General features: G+C 38.5%; 2 protein-coding genes across 3 annotated transcripts; both read left to right on the forward strand.

The window, feature by feature from the left end:
• Positions 1-359: 359 nt before the first annotated feature.
• On the forward strand, positions 360-863 carry LOC122008077. The gene has a single exon (XM_042563666.1). The coding sequence runs from the start codon at positions 360-362 to the stop codon at positions 861-863; it is 504 nt and encodes a 167-aa protein (XP_042419600.1).
• A 13,249-nt stretch (positions 864-14,112) lies between these two features.
• On the forward strand, positions 14,113-17,488 carry LOC122038672 (sulfite exporter TauE/SafE family protein 3-like). 2 transcript variants are annotated; one of them, XM_042598540.1, is made up of 12 exons: positions 14,113-14,580; positions 14,690-14,849; positions 15,106-15,306; positions 15,390-15,454; positions 15,552-15,579; positions 15,659-15,744; positions 15,822-15,908; positions 15,995-16,048; positions 16,134-16,355; positions 16,733-16,826; positions 16,922-17,062; positions 17,168-17,488. In XM_042598540.1, the coding sequence occupies exons 1-12, from the start codon at positions 14,368-14,370 to the stop codon at positions 17,251-17,253; spliced, it is 1,437 nt and encodes a 478-aa protein (XP_042454474.1). In that variant the 5' UTR covers positions 14,113-14,367; the 3' UTR covers positions 17,254-17,488. The 2 variants fall into 2 exon arrangements, with proteins under 2 accessions (XP_042454474.1, XP_042454475.1); XM_042598541.1 differs by having other exon boundaries at positions 14,114-14,580; positions 15,662-15,744.
• Positions 17,489-19,950: the final 2,462 nt, after the last annotated feature.

Consider the following 19,950-nt stretch of genomic DNA (forward strand, 5'->3'; position numbering starts at 1 on the left):
AGCCCAAGAGCTAAGCTCCAAGTATGTGAGTTGTTACCGCTTTAAATTGTATATGCTGAATTTAAATGCTTATATGTTATAAAAGTTATGCGGTTAAATGTTTCGAACGAGTGTAAGATGGTTACGAGTGGGATTGGATGATATGTGCAGGTATGCCTCTAGGACGGGCCTATCAAAGGCGTAGGGCAGATGGTTGTGATGGAGGAGAACGTGAGGAGAGACATGCCGCGCTTGATCCCCCATATCCGCTACTAGATGTTGCTACCTGTATACTGGAAGGAATGACTCGACTCCTGGAGTGGCATACTAGTAATGCCCATAGGGGACGATAGGAAGATGTGTATGTGCATTTCAGGAGGATGGATCCTAAGGATTTTGCTGGCACTACCGACCCTTTTGTTGCTGAGGGGTGGATCCGATCCTTGGAGGTGATATTTCGATATATGGATGACACTGACAGATTTCGATGTGCCATATATCTGCTTAAGGATGATGCTTCTCTATGGTGGGAGGGAGCTGAAAAGGGGATTAATCAGAATACCCTGACTTGGGAGGAGTTCAAGTGGATCTTCTATGAAAAGTATTTTACAGCTGATGTGAGATCGAGGTTGAAGAGGGAGTTTATGAGTCTCCGACAGTGGGACTTGTCTATTGCTGAGTTTGTCAAGAAGTTCAATAGAGGTTGTCATTTTGTGCCCCTAATTGCAAATGATGCTACTAAAAAATTAAGGCACTTTTTCGATGGTCTCAGGCCTGCCATCCACCGGGACGTTCTGTTGGTCGATCCGACTGAATACCAGGACGCTGTCACTAGAGCCTTCAGAGCTGAGCAATCCTTGAAATATATGGAGTGGGAAGTGTAGAGGAAGAGGCCTCCTTCGCAACAACAACAACAGCAGAATAAGAATCATATATCAGACCACAGAAAGGATAAGGACAGTCGAAGCCTTAAGGGAAAACGAAGCAACAACCACAGGAAGCAACTGTCCCAAAGACAGAGGAAAAGCCATTGTGCAAGGAGTGCAATCGCCAGCACTATGGTCAATGCCTGTGGGGTACCTACAAGTGCTTCAAATGCGGAGGAGATGGGCACAAAGCTAAAGAATGCCCAAAGTTGTGAGAACTGGTGACCGGACGAGCATTTGTGATGCATGACAAGGAAGCAGAGTCAGACACTACGCTTGTCACAGGTAATCCAACTAATTTAATGTATTTATTGCCTATCGCATAAAATGTTAAGCATGACCAATTTACATGATCTGAGATGGGACCTCCAATAACCGAAATATAGACAAGAAATATAGAGCTCCAAACATAATAAGGATGAAATTTTGATTGATTAGAAATGTTAAGGGGCTTAACGGGCAATTTTTGGTAATTGTTATGCTTAGGTGGGTATAATGGTATTGTTGTCACAGGTTGGATATCCATCGCAGGTGTAGCTACCTATGCTTTGCTGGATTCAGGAGCTACACACTCATTTATATCCGAGACATTCGTAGAGCGACTAGGAATCTTACCAGAAGACAGGGGGATTGGATTTAGAGTCACCGGACCTTCTGGCGAGTAGATGTTATCTACCAGGATAGCGAAGGACATGGAGCTTAGACTGCAGGAGCATGTGGTTCAGGCAGATCTCATTGTGTTGCCAATGCCTAAGTTCGACATTATTCTGGGAATGAATTGGTTATCGCAGAATGGAGCTTCGATCGACTTCCGATGGAGGTCAGTGTCTGTCCAACCACTCCGCGGGGAGCTGTTTATTTTTGAGGCAACCAGGAACAAACAGAGGTTGCACCACATTTCTTGCATCAGTGCAAGGAATCTCATGATGAGGGGGTGCCAAGGAGTTCTATCCAATGTTATTTTGATACCTGATGCAATCGGCCATAAGAAATTTCTTATTAATCCTGTAAGAAGGAACATATTTTGAGTTCCAAAATCATATTTAGATTAGTTATTTTTTTTAAGTTTCAGACAGAAAGTTAAATATTTAATTTCTTTAAAAGGTTTTGTCTAAAAAGTGGTTATTGTTCCAATATCCAAGACGGTCTAGTGCCTTGCCACAGCCTGGAAGTCAATTATGAAATAAGTATTTAATTAACTAAATATTAAGCAATTAGTTGTTATAAAAATGCTTTCAAATGTTTGTCAAAAATTTTGTTACAAATTATTTAAAAGTTAACTTTTTTGAGAACGTTATCACTTAACTATAAGAAAATTTTCAAATCTTAAAATTTTCTGAATGTCAAATTTTTTAGAAATTTTTTATAACGATAATTTCAACTTTATATGAAATTTTTTTCTGCCTTAAATATGTTTAAAAAAAATTGAAGCTTAAACTTTAAGGTTTTTTTAAATTGTCCCATAGACTTTTTTGTTAAGTAGAATTTTTTAATGTACCCCATTTTTTATGTGATCAAAAGGGGGAGTAGTAAAGATTAAATCTAGGAGTGTAGTATAATTTTTAATTTTTGTATTTGCAAAAATCTTATTTTATAACTATTTTTTTTTTGTGGTTTTACCCTAACTTAACTTGGGATTTGCTCACATCAAAACGAGGGAGATTGTAAGTACCTCATGGTAGTTTTAATGTGATTAATCAAGCCAAGTTAGGTCATGTTGGTATTTAACCTCTGTGTCTAAGTGTACAGGAATTTAAGAGCACAGGAAGTCGAGCGAAAGACACAGTTAGCGAGAAGGATAACACGGGAGATAGTCGACTGGCTTAGTGAGTTCGAGGGACGAAATGCTGCGGAAGAGTACGCTGGCGGACGAGAAGGAGGCGCGCAACGTTTTCGAGGAACAAGAAGCCAGAGCGAAAGATTGCTTGAAGGCTGGAAAATGGGTTTGGGTGAGCCCTATTCCAGATGACCGAAATCACCCAAATGAGTGGAGCCAAAACAGAAGACTCAGACCAATGCGACCGGAACCGAAGCCGGAGCAGAAGGTCGGGATGAAAAGTCAACAAAATGTTGACTTTCCAAATCCAAGCGCCTGGAACCCTTCCGCGCGCCTGGAGTAGGTTTTTATCCAAAACGCGACATGGCGCATTCTGTTGCGATGGGGATAAAAGTTTATCCCCCCAGGCGTTTGGAACCCTTCCAAGCGCCCCAACCAGGACTATAAATACAGCCCTGGTCCCAAAAGCTTAGAAAAAACACTTGTAATCATTTCTCTTTCGTTTAGCTTTCTGATCTAGTGCGTTAATTGCTGTAAAGAGGCTTCTCCACCTGAAGGAGAGTTTAGTGTGTTTTCAATTTCTTTGGATTAACAACCTCCCCTTTTGTAACCAAGTAAATCTCGTTGTGCCTCTTTCTTTCTTTAATTAGTCTCTTATTTTTTTATGCGAGTGTTAGATTTATTAAAGCTGTAAAAGTTTGAGAAAGATATTTTTTGTGCTTTTGTTGTACAGGCTATTCACACCACTCTAGCCGGTCTCTAAAGGGACCAACAGCTGTCACATCACATCTCAACAATCGTCTGTCACTTCGAATATTTGGCAGTGCGAGCATGCAACATGTGGTAATAAATCATATGACTCATTTATGAGGGATGAGAAGTAATTAGTAGACTTATGACAAAGAATCATGCTCAGCATGGGGGGCATTAATGACAGGTGATTTTCTCAACTTTCAAGAGGTTAATATGATGTCAGCTTAAACTAGGTCGCATTTATAAGTGAATATCCGATCAGGAGTATTTCATCAACCGAAGCTACTTGACAATGCTAAACCAACCGGTCGAACATGGGGAACCTCAAAAACATTGGAGAATAAATACAATAACTGGTCAAAGCAGAGGAATGCTCGATTGGAGGATTACAGACAACACCAAAGGTCTCAGTCAGACTTGCAACCTCCTTCGACTAGACTTGAGGGGGAGGCTTATAATACAGTGGTTAAGATGACCCCCCAAACGCAGGTCAAAAGCCAGGAGGCCGACTAACAGGACGGTCAAAGTCAAGGGGCAGTCAACCTTTTAAGCCACTTACAAGAACGAAAGCTCAACCGACCGCCGATCGAGCCTTATGGTCGATCGAGTCAGGCCTCGGATCTCGATCTCTGATCTCCTTTCGCATAGGCGAATCTTGAGGCGGATCAAGAACTCACTCGATTGGAACTGATGACCAATTAGACAAGACTCGAAGCCCGGTGTCAACTAGCCCGACCAAGTGTTCTAGCCGATCAAACTTATGATTCAATCGAACATCATGGACGCTTTGACTTGTTCGTTAGGTGTTCCAGTAAAGAAGTTGAATGAAGGCCAAGTCGCCGACTATACTTTACAAAGCCGAGCTAGTGACTCCCGTGAGTGGTTGCCAGTCAGATTATATTAGGGACTTGATCACTGGGCCAGGAGGGCTTATTGTGGGTCCCGTGGTCCAATGACCTCCTAATCTTTTTTGGCATTTTATGCCACAGGGGATAGAGAATATTCTGCAGGTAAATCATGCTTTCGAAGTTTCCAGCCTATCCAATCACAGGGATTTATAAGCTCATTTTAGGAAAGGTGTCAAAGTCACTTTATGATCTGTCCTTTCTTAAAAACGTTTTGAGATTCATGCATACACACAAATACTATAAAAATGGATCTCCATCTATAGGCAGAAGTACTCGACGCTACGTAATTTTACATGCTCATTACTACTATTCATTTTACTATTCCTCTTCAAAAATTGATCACTGACCAGGACCCCTTCTCTAATCTGACACTAACGCTCTTTGTAACATGCAGGGTAATAAGGAGTCTCCATCCAATCAATGCTAGAGTCATATTTTTAATCATCCATCTTCTCAACTTTTGGATATGATTAGTGACAATCCAATAAAGGTACCTAATGTTTCTTAAAAAAAATTCTCTCCCATCATAAGGGTGATACAACTACATATCTGGTATTAGTTAACTCCTTTTGTGATGAAAATTTTCCGCTGTTTTCTTTTTATTCTTCTCATTTCAACTGCGTTTCTTATCCTACTGTGTTGTTACAAACTTCATCTTTGGTGTGGATGTAATAAAGTGATTCATAACCAAAATGGAGGAACTAGATACAGCGTGTAAGCTAAAGTTTTACTTCTCGGCTGTCTCCCAAATGAATGGCATTGTCTTTCTCCATTTCTTTAAGCCCTTTCCTTTTCTTTTCTTTTCTTTTTTTGGAAAAATATGAAACAATATATTTGAATTTGAAACAATGGTTCAACAGATGAGGGAATTTGTGAAAGGGTTCAACATTCTCTGCGAGATAGGGTTCCCATCAAAGAATGTAGCAGAGGCACTGGCCATTTATGATGATGACTCAGATAAGGCCGTCACCACTCAGTTTCACTCTCCGACCACTCAGCAATTGGGCGGTTTGACATCCTGACTTAGTGTTCATCTACCCGCTTGGGGCGTGGCTCGACAGCTCTCCCGACTCGCAGCATGGAAGCCCATTCGGCCAAATTGCTACGCAACATTCGGTAGTCAGGTGACTCTATACTTGGGAGGTGGAACTCGGCTGACTCAACCGACCTAGCAGCTCGGCACTCAACCTCGACAGTTGGGTGATAAGCTGACTCAGACTCCACTTCCCACTCAGACTCAGTCGCTCACTTGGATAACCAAGCAGTAAGGAGCTTAACCGTATGTGATTATCAGTGTAGGTTATCTTGTCAGATAAATCTAAAATTAATTTCGGGTACTTTCAGTTCAGTAAATTCCCCTCTATCTCAGAACGAAGATTGTCCAACACATATCACACATCAGAAGAAAACATCATTTTCTCTATCAAATGTTCAGTTTTGTGATTGACTCCAACTCTCAGTTTTTTTTTTTTTTTTTTGACCCAAAACCTTCTGATGAAGATGACTAGCCTTCTAAGAATTTTATCAGCTTCTTGCTCAATTTAACTCAAATTCACTATTTTCTTGCGGCTGGATAAGGATCAATCCAAGTCTCAAAAAGAATGAATACTCATGCTTATTGCCATGGACAAGGAAGCTTCACCAAGAAAAGAAAAAGATGCAGTGAAAAGACTTTTCTTCACATACCTTCTTCATCTCACTGTGAACTGAAAAGAACAATAGCCACTTTATTTAAATTACAATGCACATTTGCAGTTGCGGAATTCTCAAGAGACACATTTAATTTTGAGATTTGTCGAAGAGAGTACTTGTTTCATATTTTATCCCACTCGCCAATTAATGTATTGTTGCATTTAAAGAATAGGGATTTCAAAGAACATTATCATGATGCTATATTTTAAAAATTAATATCTCATTAGTGTTACATTTCAAAAATCAATACCACTTTAGCGCAGCATAAATCCTAAAATTGTCACTACTCTAGTATTTGTTAGGACCTTCGGACGCGGCTAGAGAGGGGAGGTGTGAATAGCCGACCCCAAATTCACGTTTCTTCCTACAATTTGAGTTAGCGCAGCGGAAATAAAAAGTAGAAACGAAAATGGAGAAGATCAAACCTCAAACGCGACGATATAACGAGGTTCGGAGATGATACTCCTACTCCTCGGCGTGTCCGTAAGGTGGACGAATCCTATCAATCCGTCGGTGGATGAGACCCCGGAAAATCGGCTAATAAAAACTCCTTCTGGGTGGAGAAACCTCGCCACAATCTCTCTTGCAACAACAAGATCAGAGTACAAAGATATAAAGAAGCCAAGAACAATATGAATATAAAAACACTAGTTTGCTTGCCTTCTCGTCGACTGTTGATGAAGCAGCAACTTCACGGATGCCAACCACAGCAGCAACTGATCAGTTGGAAACCCAGCCGAGGGAAGCTCACACGAAGCTTCAGCAGTGGAGAGCTCAACAAAGCTCAGATCGCAGGAGCAAGAAGAACAAGAAGTTCCAGCCTACCAACCTTACTGTAGAAGCCCTCTTATATGAACCTGCGAAGAAGAAGCAGAAAGAAATCTAGCCGTTGTGACTCAACGGCTAGGCCTGGACCGATCAGGCTCCACCCTGATCGGTCCAGGGCTGATCTGATCGGTCAGGGAACCGATCAGGCCCTATGTTGATCGGTCCCCAGACCGATCCCAACTCTCATAGAGAATTGGTTGCGATCTCTGATCGGTCTGTGGACCGATCAGGCCCCCTCTCCTTTCTCAACGCTACTGTTTGGTTACTGATCGGTCACCAGACCGATCAGATAACCCACAGAGAGCTACTGTGTGGTTACTGATCGATCCACAGACCGATCCAGACAGCCAAAGTATCATTGGATCGGTCAACAAACCGATCCAACGCCTCTGTTGGTTTTAGAGCTTCCCAGCCTAAACCCTAACGTCTTCCTGGTCCAGAGAACGAGCTACCGAGCCCTCTCTGACCTAGTCCGGAGAACGAGCTACCGAGCCCTCTCCGACTTCCACGTCCGGTCCAGAGAACGAGCTACCGAGCCCTCTCTGACCTAGTCCAGAGAACGAGCTACCGAGCCCTCTCCAACTTCGTCCGGTCCAGAGAACGAGCTACCGAGCCCTCTCTGACCTAGTCCAGAGAACGAGCTACCGAGCCCTCTCCAACTTCGTCCGGTCCAGAGAACGAGCTACCGAGCCCTCTCTGACCTAGTCCAGAGAACGAGCTACCGAGCCCTCTCTGACCTAGTCCGGAGAACGAGCTACCGAGCCCTCTCCGACTCCATCCAGTCCAGAGAACGAGCTACCGAGCCCTCTCTGACCTAGTCCGGAGAACGAGCTACCGAGCCCTCTCCGACTCCATCCAGTCCAGAGAACGAGCTACCGAGCCCTCTCTGACCTAGTCCGGAGAACGAGCTACCGAGCCCTCTCCGACCTCCCATGCCAAGCTTCCATACTTGGACTTTTCCCGTGCCAAGCTCCCTGCTTGGACTTTTCCGTGCCAAGTCTCCATACTAGGACTTTTCCCGTGCCAAGCTCCCTGCTTGGACTTTTCCATGCCAAGTCTCCATACTTGGACTTTTCCCGAATCAGGTGAACTCAAGTCGGGTCAACCAGGTCAACCTTGACCAAAGGTTGCACCCACAATCCCCCAAGTTCCTATTCTTGTCAAACATCAAAATATAACTTCTCTATTCTTTTCAAACAACAAAATATACCTCGAGTCGGGTCACCCAGGTCAACCTTGACCTAAGGTTGCACCAACAGTATTGATTTTTAAAAATCAGATGTTTTTTTAATGTGTTCTGTGAAATTCAGCATTACAGTGTTATAATAACAATAATGAAATCTTTTCCCACTAGGTAGGATCGATTGTATAAATCTTTTTACATCATTGAACTCTATCTCCTATTATATCATCATCTATTATATCAATATTACATTACTATTTTATTTTAAATGTAGCATTACAGTGTGGTTGATGGGGAGGGTAAAAAATAAATACTTCTTTTGGAAAACCTAAAAGTTGAATGTGTTTTTTAAAAATTCTCTAACTTTGAATGCATCCTCAATTACAAATTAGTTCTCCTTGTCCGTAAAAAAATAGATTAGGGGATAGTCTACTCCCAATTACGGCCTGATCACAACTGTGATTCGGCCACAATTGGTTGCGATTTCTTCCTAGGTTCACCGTCCCCACCAAGTTATAGTTTGGGTCTAAGCGAGCGGCCGGAAGTGGTCCGAAGGATGCTGAAAGTGGACAAGTGTCTAGGTTGTCGGACGCTGAGCAGGGAGCAGCCTCCGACCGCCCACTCCAACCCAAACTATAACCTGATAAGGACGGTGAACCCAAGGAGAAATTGCAACTAATTGTAGTCGTATCGCAATTGTTATGATATGATTACGCTAACACAGTAATCTATAATTGCACCAATAAATGACAAGCATGCAATAAACGGTAATAAGAGTAAGGTTAAGAATTTGTGTATCTCCGATTGAAGCGTCGGGCTTGCCGACTGTCTTTAGAGAATTTATTGCCGCCCACGATGCAGAGGCTCTCCGACAAAATCCTCCCAAGATCCGACAACCGCTCACGCTGTTCGTAGGTGCACTCCAAGACGAACGTCACACTCAGACTCAACCTCAGATCCAAGCCTCAGAACTTAGAAAGAAGAAGAAGAAGAAGAAAGCAGAGGAATGCTTTGCTTTTTTCGGAGTGATTTGAGAAGGAGCAGAGGAAGTGTATTTATACCCCCCCCTGCGCGCGATGATCGTGTGCGTCGCGCCCGGTTTATGGATTTCCGACTCGAACCCCCCGAAACCACCTAATTTGGGCTCAACCCGCACATGCGTGTAAGTCCCCTTAACATTTCTAAGCATGGATGGAAGGACTCCATATATAAGGTCTTCCAACCTTCTTGGCTTAGCAATGTGGGACTAAAAGCATAAGGGATAATGTGAATTAAAACTCAACAACAATTACGATCTGACCGTAATTAGGAGTGGACCACCCCTTGGTCCACAAAAAGTGGACCAGGAGATCTGCTCTCCGTCAATTATTCTTTAAATTATATGGTTAGAATACTACCGAGCCATGAATGTGTCACGCTACAAGTGCATAAAAGCAAGGGCATAAAACTCACGTCAATTGGAGACTAATAAGTGTTGATACAACTATGGATCAGAGCGGTAAACAGGTTAACTTGAGCTAAATTTTAGGGTGTTCAAGATTATTTGATAAAGTAACTGAGTCAAACTAAGTTGAGTCTAAAATAAACTAAGTTATTGAAATGATTGTTCAAGCTTGATTTGATTTATTTTTTATGAACTTGAGTTTGGTTCAAGCTTAGCTTGAGTTTGGTTTGTTTAGATGTTATCAAGCTCTCAATTCAAATTTATTTGATTGTTTGAAATTTTTACTTATTTGATTAATTATTGAGTTTGATAATTAAATCTTTTTTATTCATTTTAAAAGTTTTTTATTTATTTAGCAGGTTGATAAAAGTCTGATTAATAAATATGATTTGTGAACATTGTTCACGAACGTTGTTCATGAAAATTATTCACGGACATGAACTAATTGAATACATATGTATTCAAATTTATTTGTTTAATTTAAAGAGTTCTTCAAACTTATTTATTTAATTAATTTTATATATATTGAATGAATATAAATAAATTCTTACTAAATTGAAAAGTAAACTTGTTCAAATTATTTGATTCATTTACGGTCCTATGGATCTTTTTGCTGCAATTAAGCTCCTCATAACCAGTCGCCTCTTCATCAGTATTCTTCAAACGATCACGTGAAATGTGTTCTTCTAACATATCAAAGGACACTAAGCGCCATGTCCTGCTGTAAAATGTTCCTCAAATATTTATTGATGTCTCATTGAGATTTTCCAGCAATGAAGTTTGGTTTAAACGACCATTTGGTACATTTAGCAGGAACCAAAAAAACACATGATGTTAGATGCAAAACAGTTAGGTTGAACATGGGTTGAGAGTGATGCATGAGCTCTGTCTTTTGCAATTATTTGAAGGCCACTGGTGGCTACATTTATGGCTATTGTTCATATGTGATCAATCATATTGTGTCACCACTCTAAAATATAGGCCTCACAGATGCGTATGAATTTTGTCTTTCCAAAGCCTCAAGATATAATTAATGATATGTATTCCTAGTGGTAGCTAGACTTATGATTCAAACAAATTATATTACTTTTTGTGTGCAAATTTTTGATCTGGTAGAGTGGAAAAAAATATATTAAAAATGATGCAAGAGCCATCCAACTCTCTTCTATGTTTGCCCTTGTATCAATTAATTTTTAATGTGGCCTTAGTCTTCTTTTATGTTGCTATCAGAGTTATATATAAGTTAAATGGACATTGTAATTACGTATGTCATAAGAAATAGACTCCAATAAATATATATATATATATATATATATATATATATATGTGGCACGAGTTCAATAAAAAAATCAGGAATTAAATCTTTTGAAAAAGAATAATTTATTTATTGATATTAATTTAATAGTGTGATGGTCAAATATCTATTGGATTTAACCGGAAGAAACAACAATATTATTTTCCTGTTGAGCCATTCATTATCTATTTGACCCACCAAAGGTCACCTGTTTTTGTTGATGTCATCGAGTGTTCGACCACTTTTAGGCCTATTTTCTTAGGATGAATTTATGACCGAAAGGGATTTGAAGTTGAAAATCTTATATAAACATCTCTTGATCATTTGCATATAATATAATAATCTATATAACAATACTCTGTTTTTGAAAGAGTTTAACTATATTATTAATTATCTCCCGAATAGAAAATTTAATTATGAAAAAGTGGTTAGAGTCGGTGAATGTGGTGCAATTTGAACGTGGTTAAAATGATGATATAACATTGTTTAGGCGATCTTGAGATAAGAGTGGGACACTATTTCTTTGAAATAAATTTATCTGGAACATGATGCTCGTGAAATAAAATAATCATTTCCTAAAATATAATAATTTTACTTTATGATAACAGCATTATAAATCATAAGACCTTCACATCAAAGAAGTTTTCTGAACTCTCTAAAATACAAATATGAAATGCAATTCTTGTATTCTAATTTGAATGAGTGAAATGGCAAAGTGGAGGCCTTATTTATACTTTGTAAATGGTTAGAATTTCTTGATTTAATTAGATTTGATCCGCTTTGCTTGAATTGGATAATCTAAATCATATCCCTTCTCAAGAAACACAATATCCCATCCTAAGAAGTGCAAAGTGCATCCTAAAGTGATCAATCTGTGCACATGCGCATGAAAAAATTTTACGGAGCCAGTCCGAATACCTCCAAGATTAGTTGGCTCAAAGAATTGAATACTTGATATTAACTAAAAAAAAAGTATACATTACAAACGAAGCCAATCTAGACATCTTTTATTTAGACTAGCCATCGTGAACACGTGTTGCGTATATAATATAATGCATGAATATACATAAATTATATAAAATAAATATTTATTGTCAAGTAACTAAACAATATATTATTCAATGCTAGCATAATTTATTCTATAAAAATTTTAATCCGCAAATAAAATAGAAACTAGGTTATTAAGCATACCTTAAGTTATGTAACGAGAATGTCTTATATCTTCCGAAGAACCAATGAGATAAATGATGAGATACAGAAATGGATAGATGTTGCTGTGATTTTTCTCGAAGAATTGATGAGATACATATAGATTAATGTTGTTGTATCGATATGCAGAAGAGCCGAAACAAATAAATTAATGTATTGTGATATAAAAAGGATAAGAATGAGAAAGTTGTAGCAAAAATTAGAGTGGGAGAGGCGAGGAGAGAACGATGAAAAATTGATGAGAATTGAAGTGATAAGAAGGAGCAATGTAGATAATGCATCTGTGATTTGAGAATGATAAAAAATTAAAATTACTAATAAGTCTTGAAATTATTTTTGATACGCAAAGAAAAACGAATATTAACATAACTTAATTTTAGATTTTATTAAATTAATTAAGAGTTATTATTAAAAACTCCCTATTCTTAGTTGAATAATAAGATATGCAACTTCATCTCTAGTTATTTAATATATTTCAATGATAGTGAATTAGCTGCTGCACAAATGATTATCTATGTCAATCATGTTAATGTAAAACATAATGAATATCTAAAAGTATCTCGCATAGATTTGTTTGGAGGTCTCAACTACTTTTCTTGCGATCGGAGTTGAATGGAGTCATTTTCTATCCAAATTTGATTGAAATCATGGCTGCCATCTTATTGAATTTTATATTGGAGGAAAAAAAATGGAAATCAATGATATTTGAAAATGCAAAAATACGACAATATAGAAATCTCCTAAGGACAATAGAGAAAATTAAATATTATCACAAGCAAATGGACAATAGAGAAACTATTTTTTTATTTATTGTTTATTTGGATAAGTATATTAGAGAAGATGGGAAATTGAATGGACGAGTATACTCAGTTTGTGAAATAAAATCAATCATATAATAATATTCCACTTAGCGATTGAGATTGGTTCAATTGATTACATCCTCTACACTCCATCGACTAATTCCATCCACCATTATTCATTATTTATATATAATTAATATTTCAATGCCTTTAGATATATTATATTTTTAATATTATCAAAATACCTAAACACTTTTCCATTCCATCTTTGCTATTTTTTTCACAAGGCAAATCCAATCACATTATTTGTAAAGATGAGAGAGAATCTTGCTCTCTTTAGAACGGACAAATTAGATTTGGTCACATTTTGAAGTGGCAATTCAGTATTGAATATTCTTTTATATTTCCACCAAAACCGTTGAATTGATGAGCGTAGGAATTGACCCTTTAACATTAATTATAATTTGGTGCTAAATTCATCACAAGTTTGATTAGTTTATGTGAAATTAACTCTTACCATAGCACTAATACGAAAATGACAGCATTAATTAACCTAAGGGGGTGTTTAGTGAATATGGATGAATCGTCAGGGGTATTTACATAAATTTAAACTCAGTCCGCCTTTTGGAAAATTCGCCACGCTAATACTAGGGTTGTAAATGAACCAAGCGTTCGTGAATAAACTTGGTATTCGGCTTGGTAAGAGCTTGTTTATGTTCGTTCAATATACATTAGATTAATTAAACAAACAAGTTTGAACAGTTCGTTAAACTAAACAAACAAGCTTGAACACATATGTGTTCAGCTCGTTAACGTTCGTGAACAATATTCGTGAACAACGTTCATGAACAACGTTCACGAACCATATTTATTAATAAAACTTTTTTCAATATGCTAAATAAATAATAAAATAAAATAAATAAATAAATTTAAATTATCAATCTTAATAACTAATCAAATAATTAAAAGTTTCAAATAATCAAATAAGCTTAAATTGAGAGCTTGATAACATCTAAATAAACCAAGCTCAAGTCAAGCTTGAATTGAGAGTTTGATAACATCTAAACGAATCAAGCTTAAGTTAAGCTTTAAACAAGCTCAAGCTCATAAAAAAATAAACCAAGCCAAGCTTGAACACTCATTTCAAAAATTTGGTACATTTTAAACTCGGCTCGGCTCGGCTCGGCTCGATTATCTTATTAAATAAGTTTGAGCACCCCAAAAAATCGACTCGGCTCGTTTACCGACCTAGCTAATGCTACCGTAAATATAAATAACAGTAATTGAAGGGGTTGTTAGTAATAGAGACACCTTAAAAGACGGCGCTGCGTCTTCTGTCTCGTGCGGGTGGTAACCGGTCCGTCGAAGCGGACTGCTCTGCTCTGCTCTCTCTTGCTCCGACGTCGGACGGTCGGAGAGCGGGGGCGTTGGCCTCGAGTTTGCGTGCTTTGGCTGGTGTCGCCGGAGCTTTTTCTTTTGCCAGGGCGCGCTTGTAGCTGGGAAGTTGAGTGAGGGACTAAAGTTTCGATTTTTAGGCGCGCGCGCGCGAGGGAGGGAGAGCGGGAAGAGGGGAAATGGAACCCAAGTGGCGGAGCGCTCAGTTCTTGGCTGCGGTTCTGGTCGTTCTTGCAGCTTTTTTGGCGGTCTCCGCTGAGCGTCGACTGCGGCCAGTGGGGGCGGTGGCAGAGGCTGTTGAAGCTGAGGAGGTCGGACTGTCCGATTACGTACTTATGGTGGTCGACTTCTTGTGGAAGCCGAAGGAATCCTCCTACCAACACGTTTGGCCGGTAATTTATATATATATATATATTCCTATCTCCTATTCTTGCCTCCTTTCTGTCTTCTCGTGACCATTTTGGTTAAAAAGATATTTTTTCTGTTGGTTTCTTCTTAAAGTCTATGAAATTTGGGTGGCAAATCGTGGTCGGAACCATCATCGGATTCTTGGGTTCAGCCTTTGGAAGCGTCGGAGGAGTCGGGGGTGGTGGAATATATGTTCCCATGCTCACTCTCATCATTGGATTCGACGCTAAGTCTTCCACAGCCATATCAAAATGTGAGGCCATGTCCTGTCTGCATTATTGAGTTCTAGAGTCCTATTCTGACAAATTTGTGCATAACTACCAGTCAATGGTGTTTTCTTGAATCTACAAGGAAAACATGACTTTTGTTTTGGAGGGACCTTTAAGTGAAAAGCTTTCATGTTTTTGGACTTCATAGAATTTATCTTTCTTATTAGTTTAACTATTCTGTCTTTACTAAGTTTATCGATCGCTTATTCTTCTTGTTTGTGTTCACAATGCTGTGGATAGGTATGATCATGGGTGCTGCCGGATCAACAGTTTGGTACAACCTCAAGCTTAGGCATCCAACTCTGGACATGCCGATCATCGACTACGATTTGGCTTTGCTTTTCCAACCAATGCTTATGCTGGGGATTAGTATTGGAGTCGCTTTCAATGTTATCTTTGCGGATTGGATGGTCACTGTTCTTCTGATTATCCTCTTCATAGGTAATTCTGCTATGCTAGTTCCTTTCAGCTTTGTAGTCCTGAGTGTTTGTGGAAGTTTATGTTGTATGTATTTTCTTCGATAGGTACATCAACTAAGGCATTTTTGAAGGGTGTTGAGACATGGAAGAAAGAAACAATTATGAAGAGAGTAATATGAATGTTCCTAGTTTATCTTATTAGAATGTAACTTTTGCTTCTATTCTGTTGAATCACAGTTTGCATTCTATTTTTTCTTTGAATTCTAGGAGGCAAAGATGCATAAAGAGTCAAATGGTATGCTGGTCAGTTTTTTTTTTAATTTTTTGCCATGGTACATGACTGACTTTGGACTAAATTGCTCTTTTATATCAAGTAGGAAGTGAAGAAATAGAATACAAAGCCCTCCCATCTGGTCCTGGGAATACAAGTACAGAAGAGGAGAAGGTTCTACGAAAAGAGGTAATGAAGGAAGCACTCAGAAACCTTCTACCATCATCTATCAACGTGATACTAGAATGTACAAATAATCATTGCAGGTTCCAATCCTGGAAAATGTTTGCTGGAAGGAGCTTGGTCTCGTTTGCTTTGTATGGGTAGCTTTCCTTGTCCTCCAAGTTGTAAAGGTGAACCAATCTGTTCTGAAGCATTAACTATGCCCATTATCTTACAATTAGTCGCTTACCGGTGCAAGTTGTTTTTGAACCTCCAGCAAAATTATACAACAACATGCTCTCTGTGGTATTGGATTCTGAACTTTCTTCAGGTAGTCCCATTGCACTTCTTGAGCTGAAATTGTTTCTTTGATTAGATTTCTATATTCACATGAATGTGCACATAAACTTGTTCAGGTTCCTGTATCACTGGTAGTAGCAGGATATGAAGCCGTTAACTTATACAAGGGAAAGAGAGCAATCTCATCAAGGGGGGATGAAGAAACAGGTTTTACAGTTTTGCAGCTCGTTTTCTACTGCTTCATCGGTGTCCTTGCCGGTGTAGTTGGAGGGCTTCTTGGACTTGGAGGAGGTTTCATTTTGGGTCCTGTTTTCTTGGAACTCGGTGTTCCTCCTCAGGTTTGTGTTTTGTTAAACTATTAATGAATTTGTTAACTTTGATCTGTGGTTGTTTGTGATTGAGTTTGTTGTTAAGTCCTCATAACCACATTTATGAGTCCAATGGTGGAATAAACCTTTCATAAGATAAGAACTCTAAAGCCTATTTCTTGAGCAAGTTAACACATTTGTTTGACTGAGCTAGAAAATATGAGTGGGACTAGAATTCATGTGGTAAAACAATATTCAATCGATCAATTATAAGAAGATATCTTGATCTTAGAGATTATAACATTTGTTCAATTGATATCGTGTAACTAACCACTGTTCTGGATTAAAGCTTAGTTTTCTGGATCAAAATGCTTGAATTACTGAAGTATAACTTAATCTTTCCTCAGGTCTCAAGTGCCACCGCAACTTTTGCAATGACATTTTCTTCATCCATGTCTGTTGTGGAGTATTACCTTTTGAAGCGATTCCCCGTCCCATATGGTAATGTCTAACAGTTTCACCTTTCATCTGACTCTATTCTCTGAATCGATAATTTGTGCTAGTTGACACTTATGTTGTTCCTCACAATTGGGCAGCATTATATTTAGTGGCGGTCTCACTAGTTGCCGCATTCGTTGGCCAACACATAGTGAGGAAGATTATCGAAATACTGGGGAGAGCTTCTATCATTATCTTCATTCTTTCTTTTACAATTTTCGTCAGCGCTATCTCTCTCGGTTAGTAGTCATCTTCCACAGCTCATATAATCAACATTCTCTTAAGAACAAAGTTGTCGCCATTCTCAAACATGTGCTCATATAATCTATCCCATTGGTCAACAGGTGGGGTGGGCATTTCCAACATGATTTACAAGATTGAGCATCACGAGTACATGGGATTCGAAGATCTCTGCACATATGAAGTGTAGATGAGGATGGAGCCATTCCCATTGGTATTTCTTGAGATATTTCCATCGCGTATTTTGGGAAGAAGAAACTACCATGCTATTCTCTTTGCATCACTAGTTATATGGATGCAAGAATTGCACTAGAAACAATAGTCTTGTTTGTCAAAAAAAAATTTCTTCCTTTCGATCCTATTGGTATTATGCCAGGACCTTGAGATATAATGTCAATAAAGTTTCTTCTTTCTGTGTGCTATTAGATTCATAATGAACTGAAAACAGAAACTTCATTTTGACTGTAAAGAGCCATGAAAGGCACTCGTTGCTGATGGCAAAAGAGCTTTGATCGCAAAATATTAGAGATTTTCAGGTTCATAACAATCATTATCACCTCTAAATTCATGTTAGACTTGTGGAATTCCTTTCACTGGGAAAATCTCTTCAGGTTGGTGCCAAGCACTTTTGGGGAAGTTAATGTCCTTCTTCAATCACATTGTAGTTTGAAAACTAAAGGGTGCTTAAACCATCATTAAGATGCATTTGGAATAAAAGTGTCATTATACAATTAAATATTGTATAATCAACTCAACATTTTATTATAATTATTGGAAGTCGGGGTGTGTATTCACATATATAGAGAGCCTTTTAAAATCTATTCAGTTGGAAAATTTAAATTTACTATTAAAAATTAGAAAAAAAAAAATTGATTGAAGTAAAATAATTCGATCCATGCTATGAATAAAGAAAAAAATCATAATAATTTTTTTTATTTTTGTTAAATTATATCTATTACTGTTTTTTTAGATCTTACCCTCAATTAATGAAAAATTCTAATTACTAATGTAAAAAAATATATATAATAAATAACAAGTACATATGACACTTGCATTGTTGCACATATGTTAGGGCATCCACAATGCATCATCATTATAATACTCACTATCTCAACAAAAAATAGGAGGTCCATTATCACAAACTTATTATGATAACATATCTCTTTCACCCAAATTTCTTTTAATATTAATGCTCATTATTTATGGGTATCCAACCGTCCACTCAATGCTCTTAAAATTATATCATATTAAATAAATATATTTTAGAATATTTAAGTTATTATTATTTTTTAATAATAATCTTACTTTAAAAGGTACTATTTTTAAAAAATAATATTAAATTTTTTTACAATTAAAAAAAAATTAAAAAAAAATGAGAGAAGGCTTCTCTCTCGGATATTATAATGTTCACTCACAATATACATAGGTGTTGCCCTCACGAGCTTAGCTGGAGTGATTAGTGCGTAGAAACTTGTCACTTGGGAGTGTGAGTTTGAACCTCAGGGTAGTCAGGGCGTAATTCCTTGGTCTCTATGTATCCCTTCCCACTGCGCACTAGCTTCTCCAGTTATCGTGATTTACCCCCTTCATGTTGATCTTAGGATGGACTGACGGAGACACTGGGGGCAAGCGAATCGCCCCCTTTTGCCACTTGCCACAATATACATATATAGGTGTTATTATGCATTATACTGTGGGTTGAAATTTACTTTAGTGATTAATTATGATAGCATATATTCGCATTTCTAAAGGTTTTAATTTCTTATCTAGTTGGAGGCGAGTATATATAGCAGGCAGTACAAAGCTCATCTCTGCCTACGCTCCATATCCATGCAATGATGAGCACGCTCCAGATTTTATATGCGTGGCTCAAGAGCTGTAAATTAAAGCTGAGGATGAGCATGGGGAAATTAAGGCTTAGCTTGTCACCGCACCGCATGAGATCGATTGCTTATTCATTGCCTTAAAAAATCATTTTAAATATCTACACTGAGATCTCCACCATCATCACTAACTCGAAGAAACGCCGCATCCTCCTCCAAGGCAATTATGGCGATTAACTGACAAAGAAATGATCCAATATCGCTAGCTAGCTGAAAGAAATTAATTATATATATAATTAACAGCAGCTAGCTAGCAATAGCATTGTCTGATCAGTTCGCACACGCATGCGTGATGCATGCGTGACGTGGGGAGACGAGCAGGAAGGTAAGTGAGAACTGGGAGAGGGCCGAGGGAGGAAAAGGGAGAGGAAGAGCGATGATTGCGATCGGACGTGCAGTGCTTGAGGGGGAGGAGGAAAAGTTGCAAGGCAGAGTCAACGTCGTCCTTTTTCAACTCCCCGCTGCTCTCGACCAGCAGATCACAGGCAGGCACGCGGGACCCCACCACCGGATTCCTCCTCCCCCTTTTCCAAACGTACGTACTCAACAACAACACAAATGCTCGATCTGTGCAGCAATGGACTGATTGATATTCATTCAATCTGTGCGTTCCCATCTCGAAGAAGGTAGCTCATCTCGATCGATCGATGCAAGCGAAGCGAGCATTTTGACTTACAAAGGCATTCTTTTGGAGACATTATTATTCATATATAGCACTCAACGTTGAGATTGAAGAATTGTAGTCGAGTTGAGAGGAGAAGTTGTTTACCTGAGATCATAACAATAAAGGAGGATGGAACTATTCATCAATCTTTGTCGTTGTTTTTAATTACAGGAAAAGAAAGGTGGGTGTATCATAAAAATGGATATTGGTCGAATGCAGTTTTAGCCAATTCAAAGTCCAAGATGTTCCCATTTCAAATCATTTTGAGCTGATATAATTAATAATAATTCAAATCATTATCTTTTGAACTCGTGACCAATTCAATCATTATTTTTTGACA

Source organism: Zingiber officinale, chromosome 1A (assembly GCF_018446385.1).
Source record: "Zingiber officinale cultivar Zhangliang chromosome 1A, Zo_v1.1, whole genome shotgun sequence".
Classification (NCBI taxonomy): domain Eukaryota; kingdom Viridiplantae; phylum Streptophyta; class Magnoliopsida; order Zingiberales; family Zingiberaceae; genus Zingiber; species Zingiber officinale.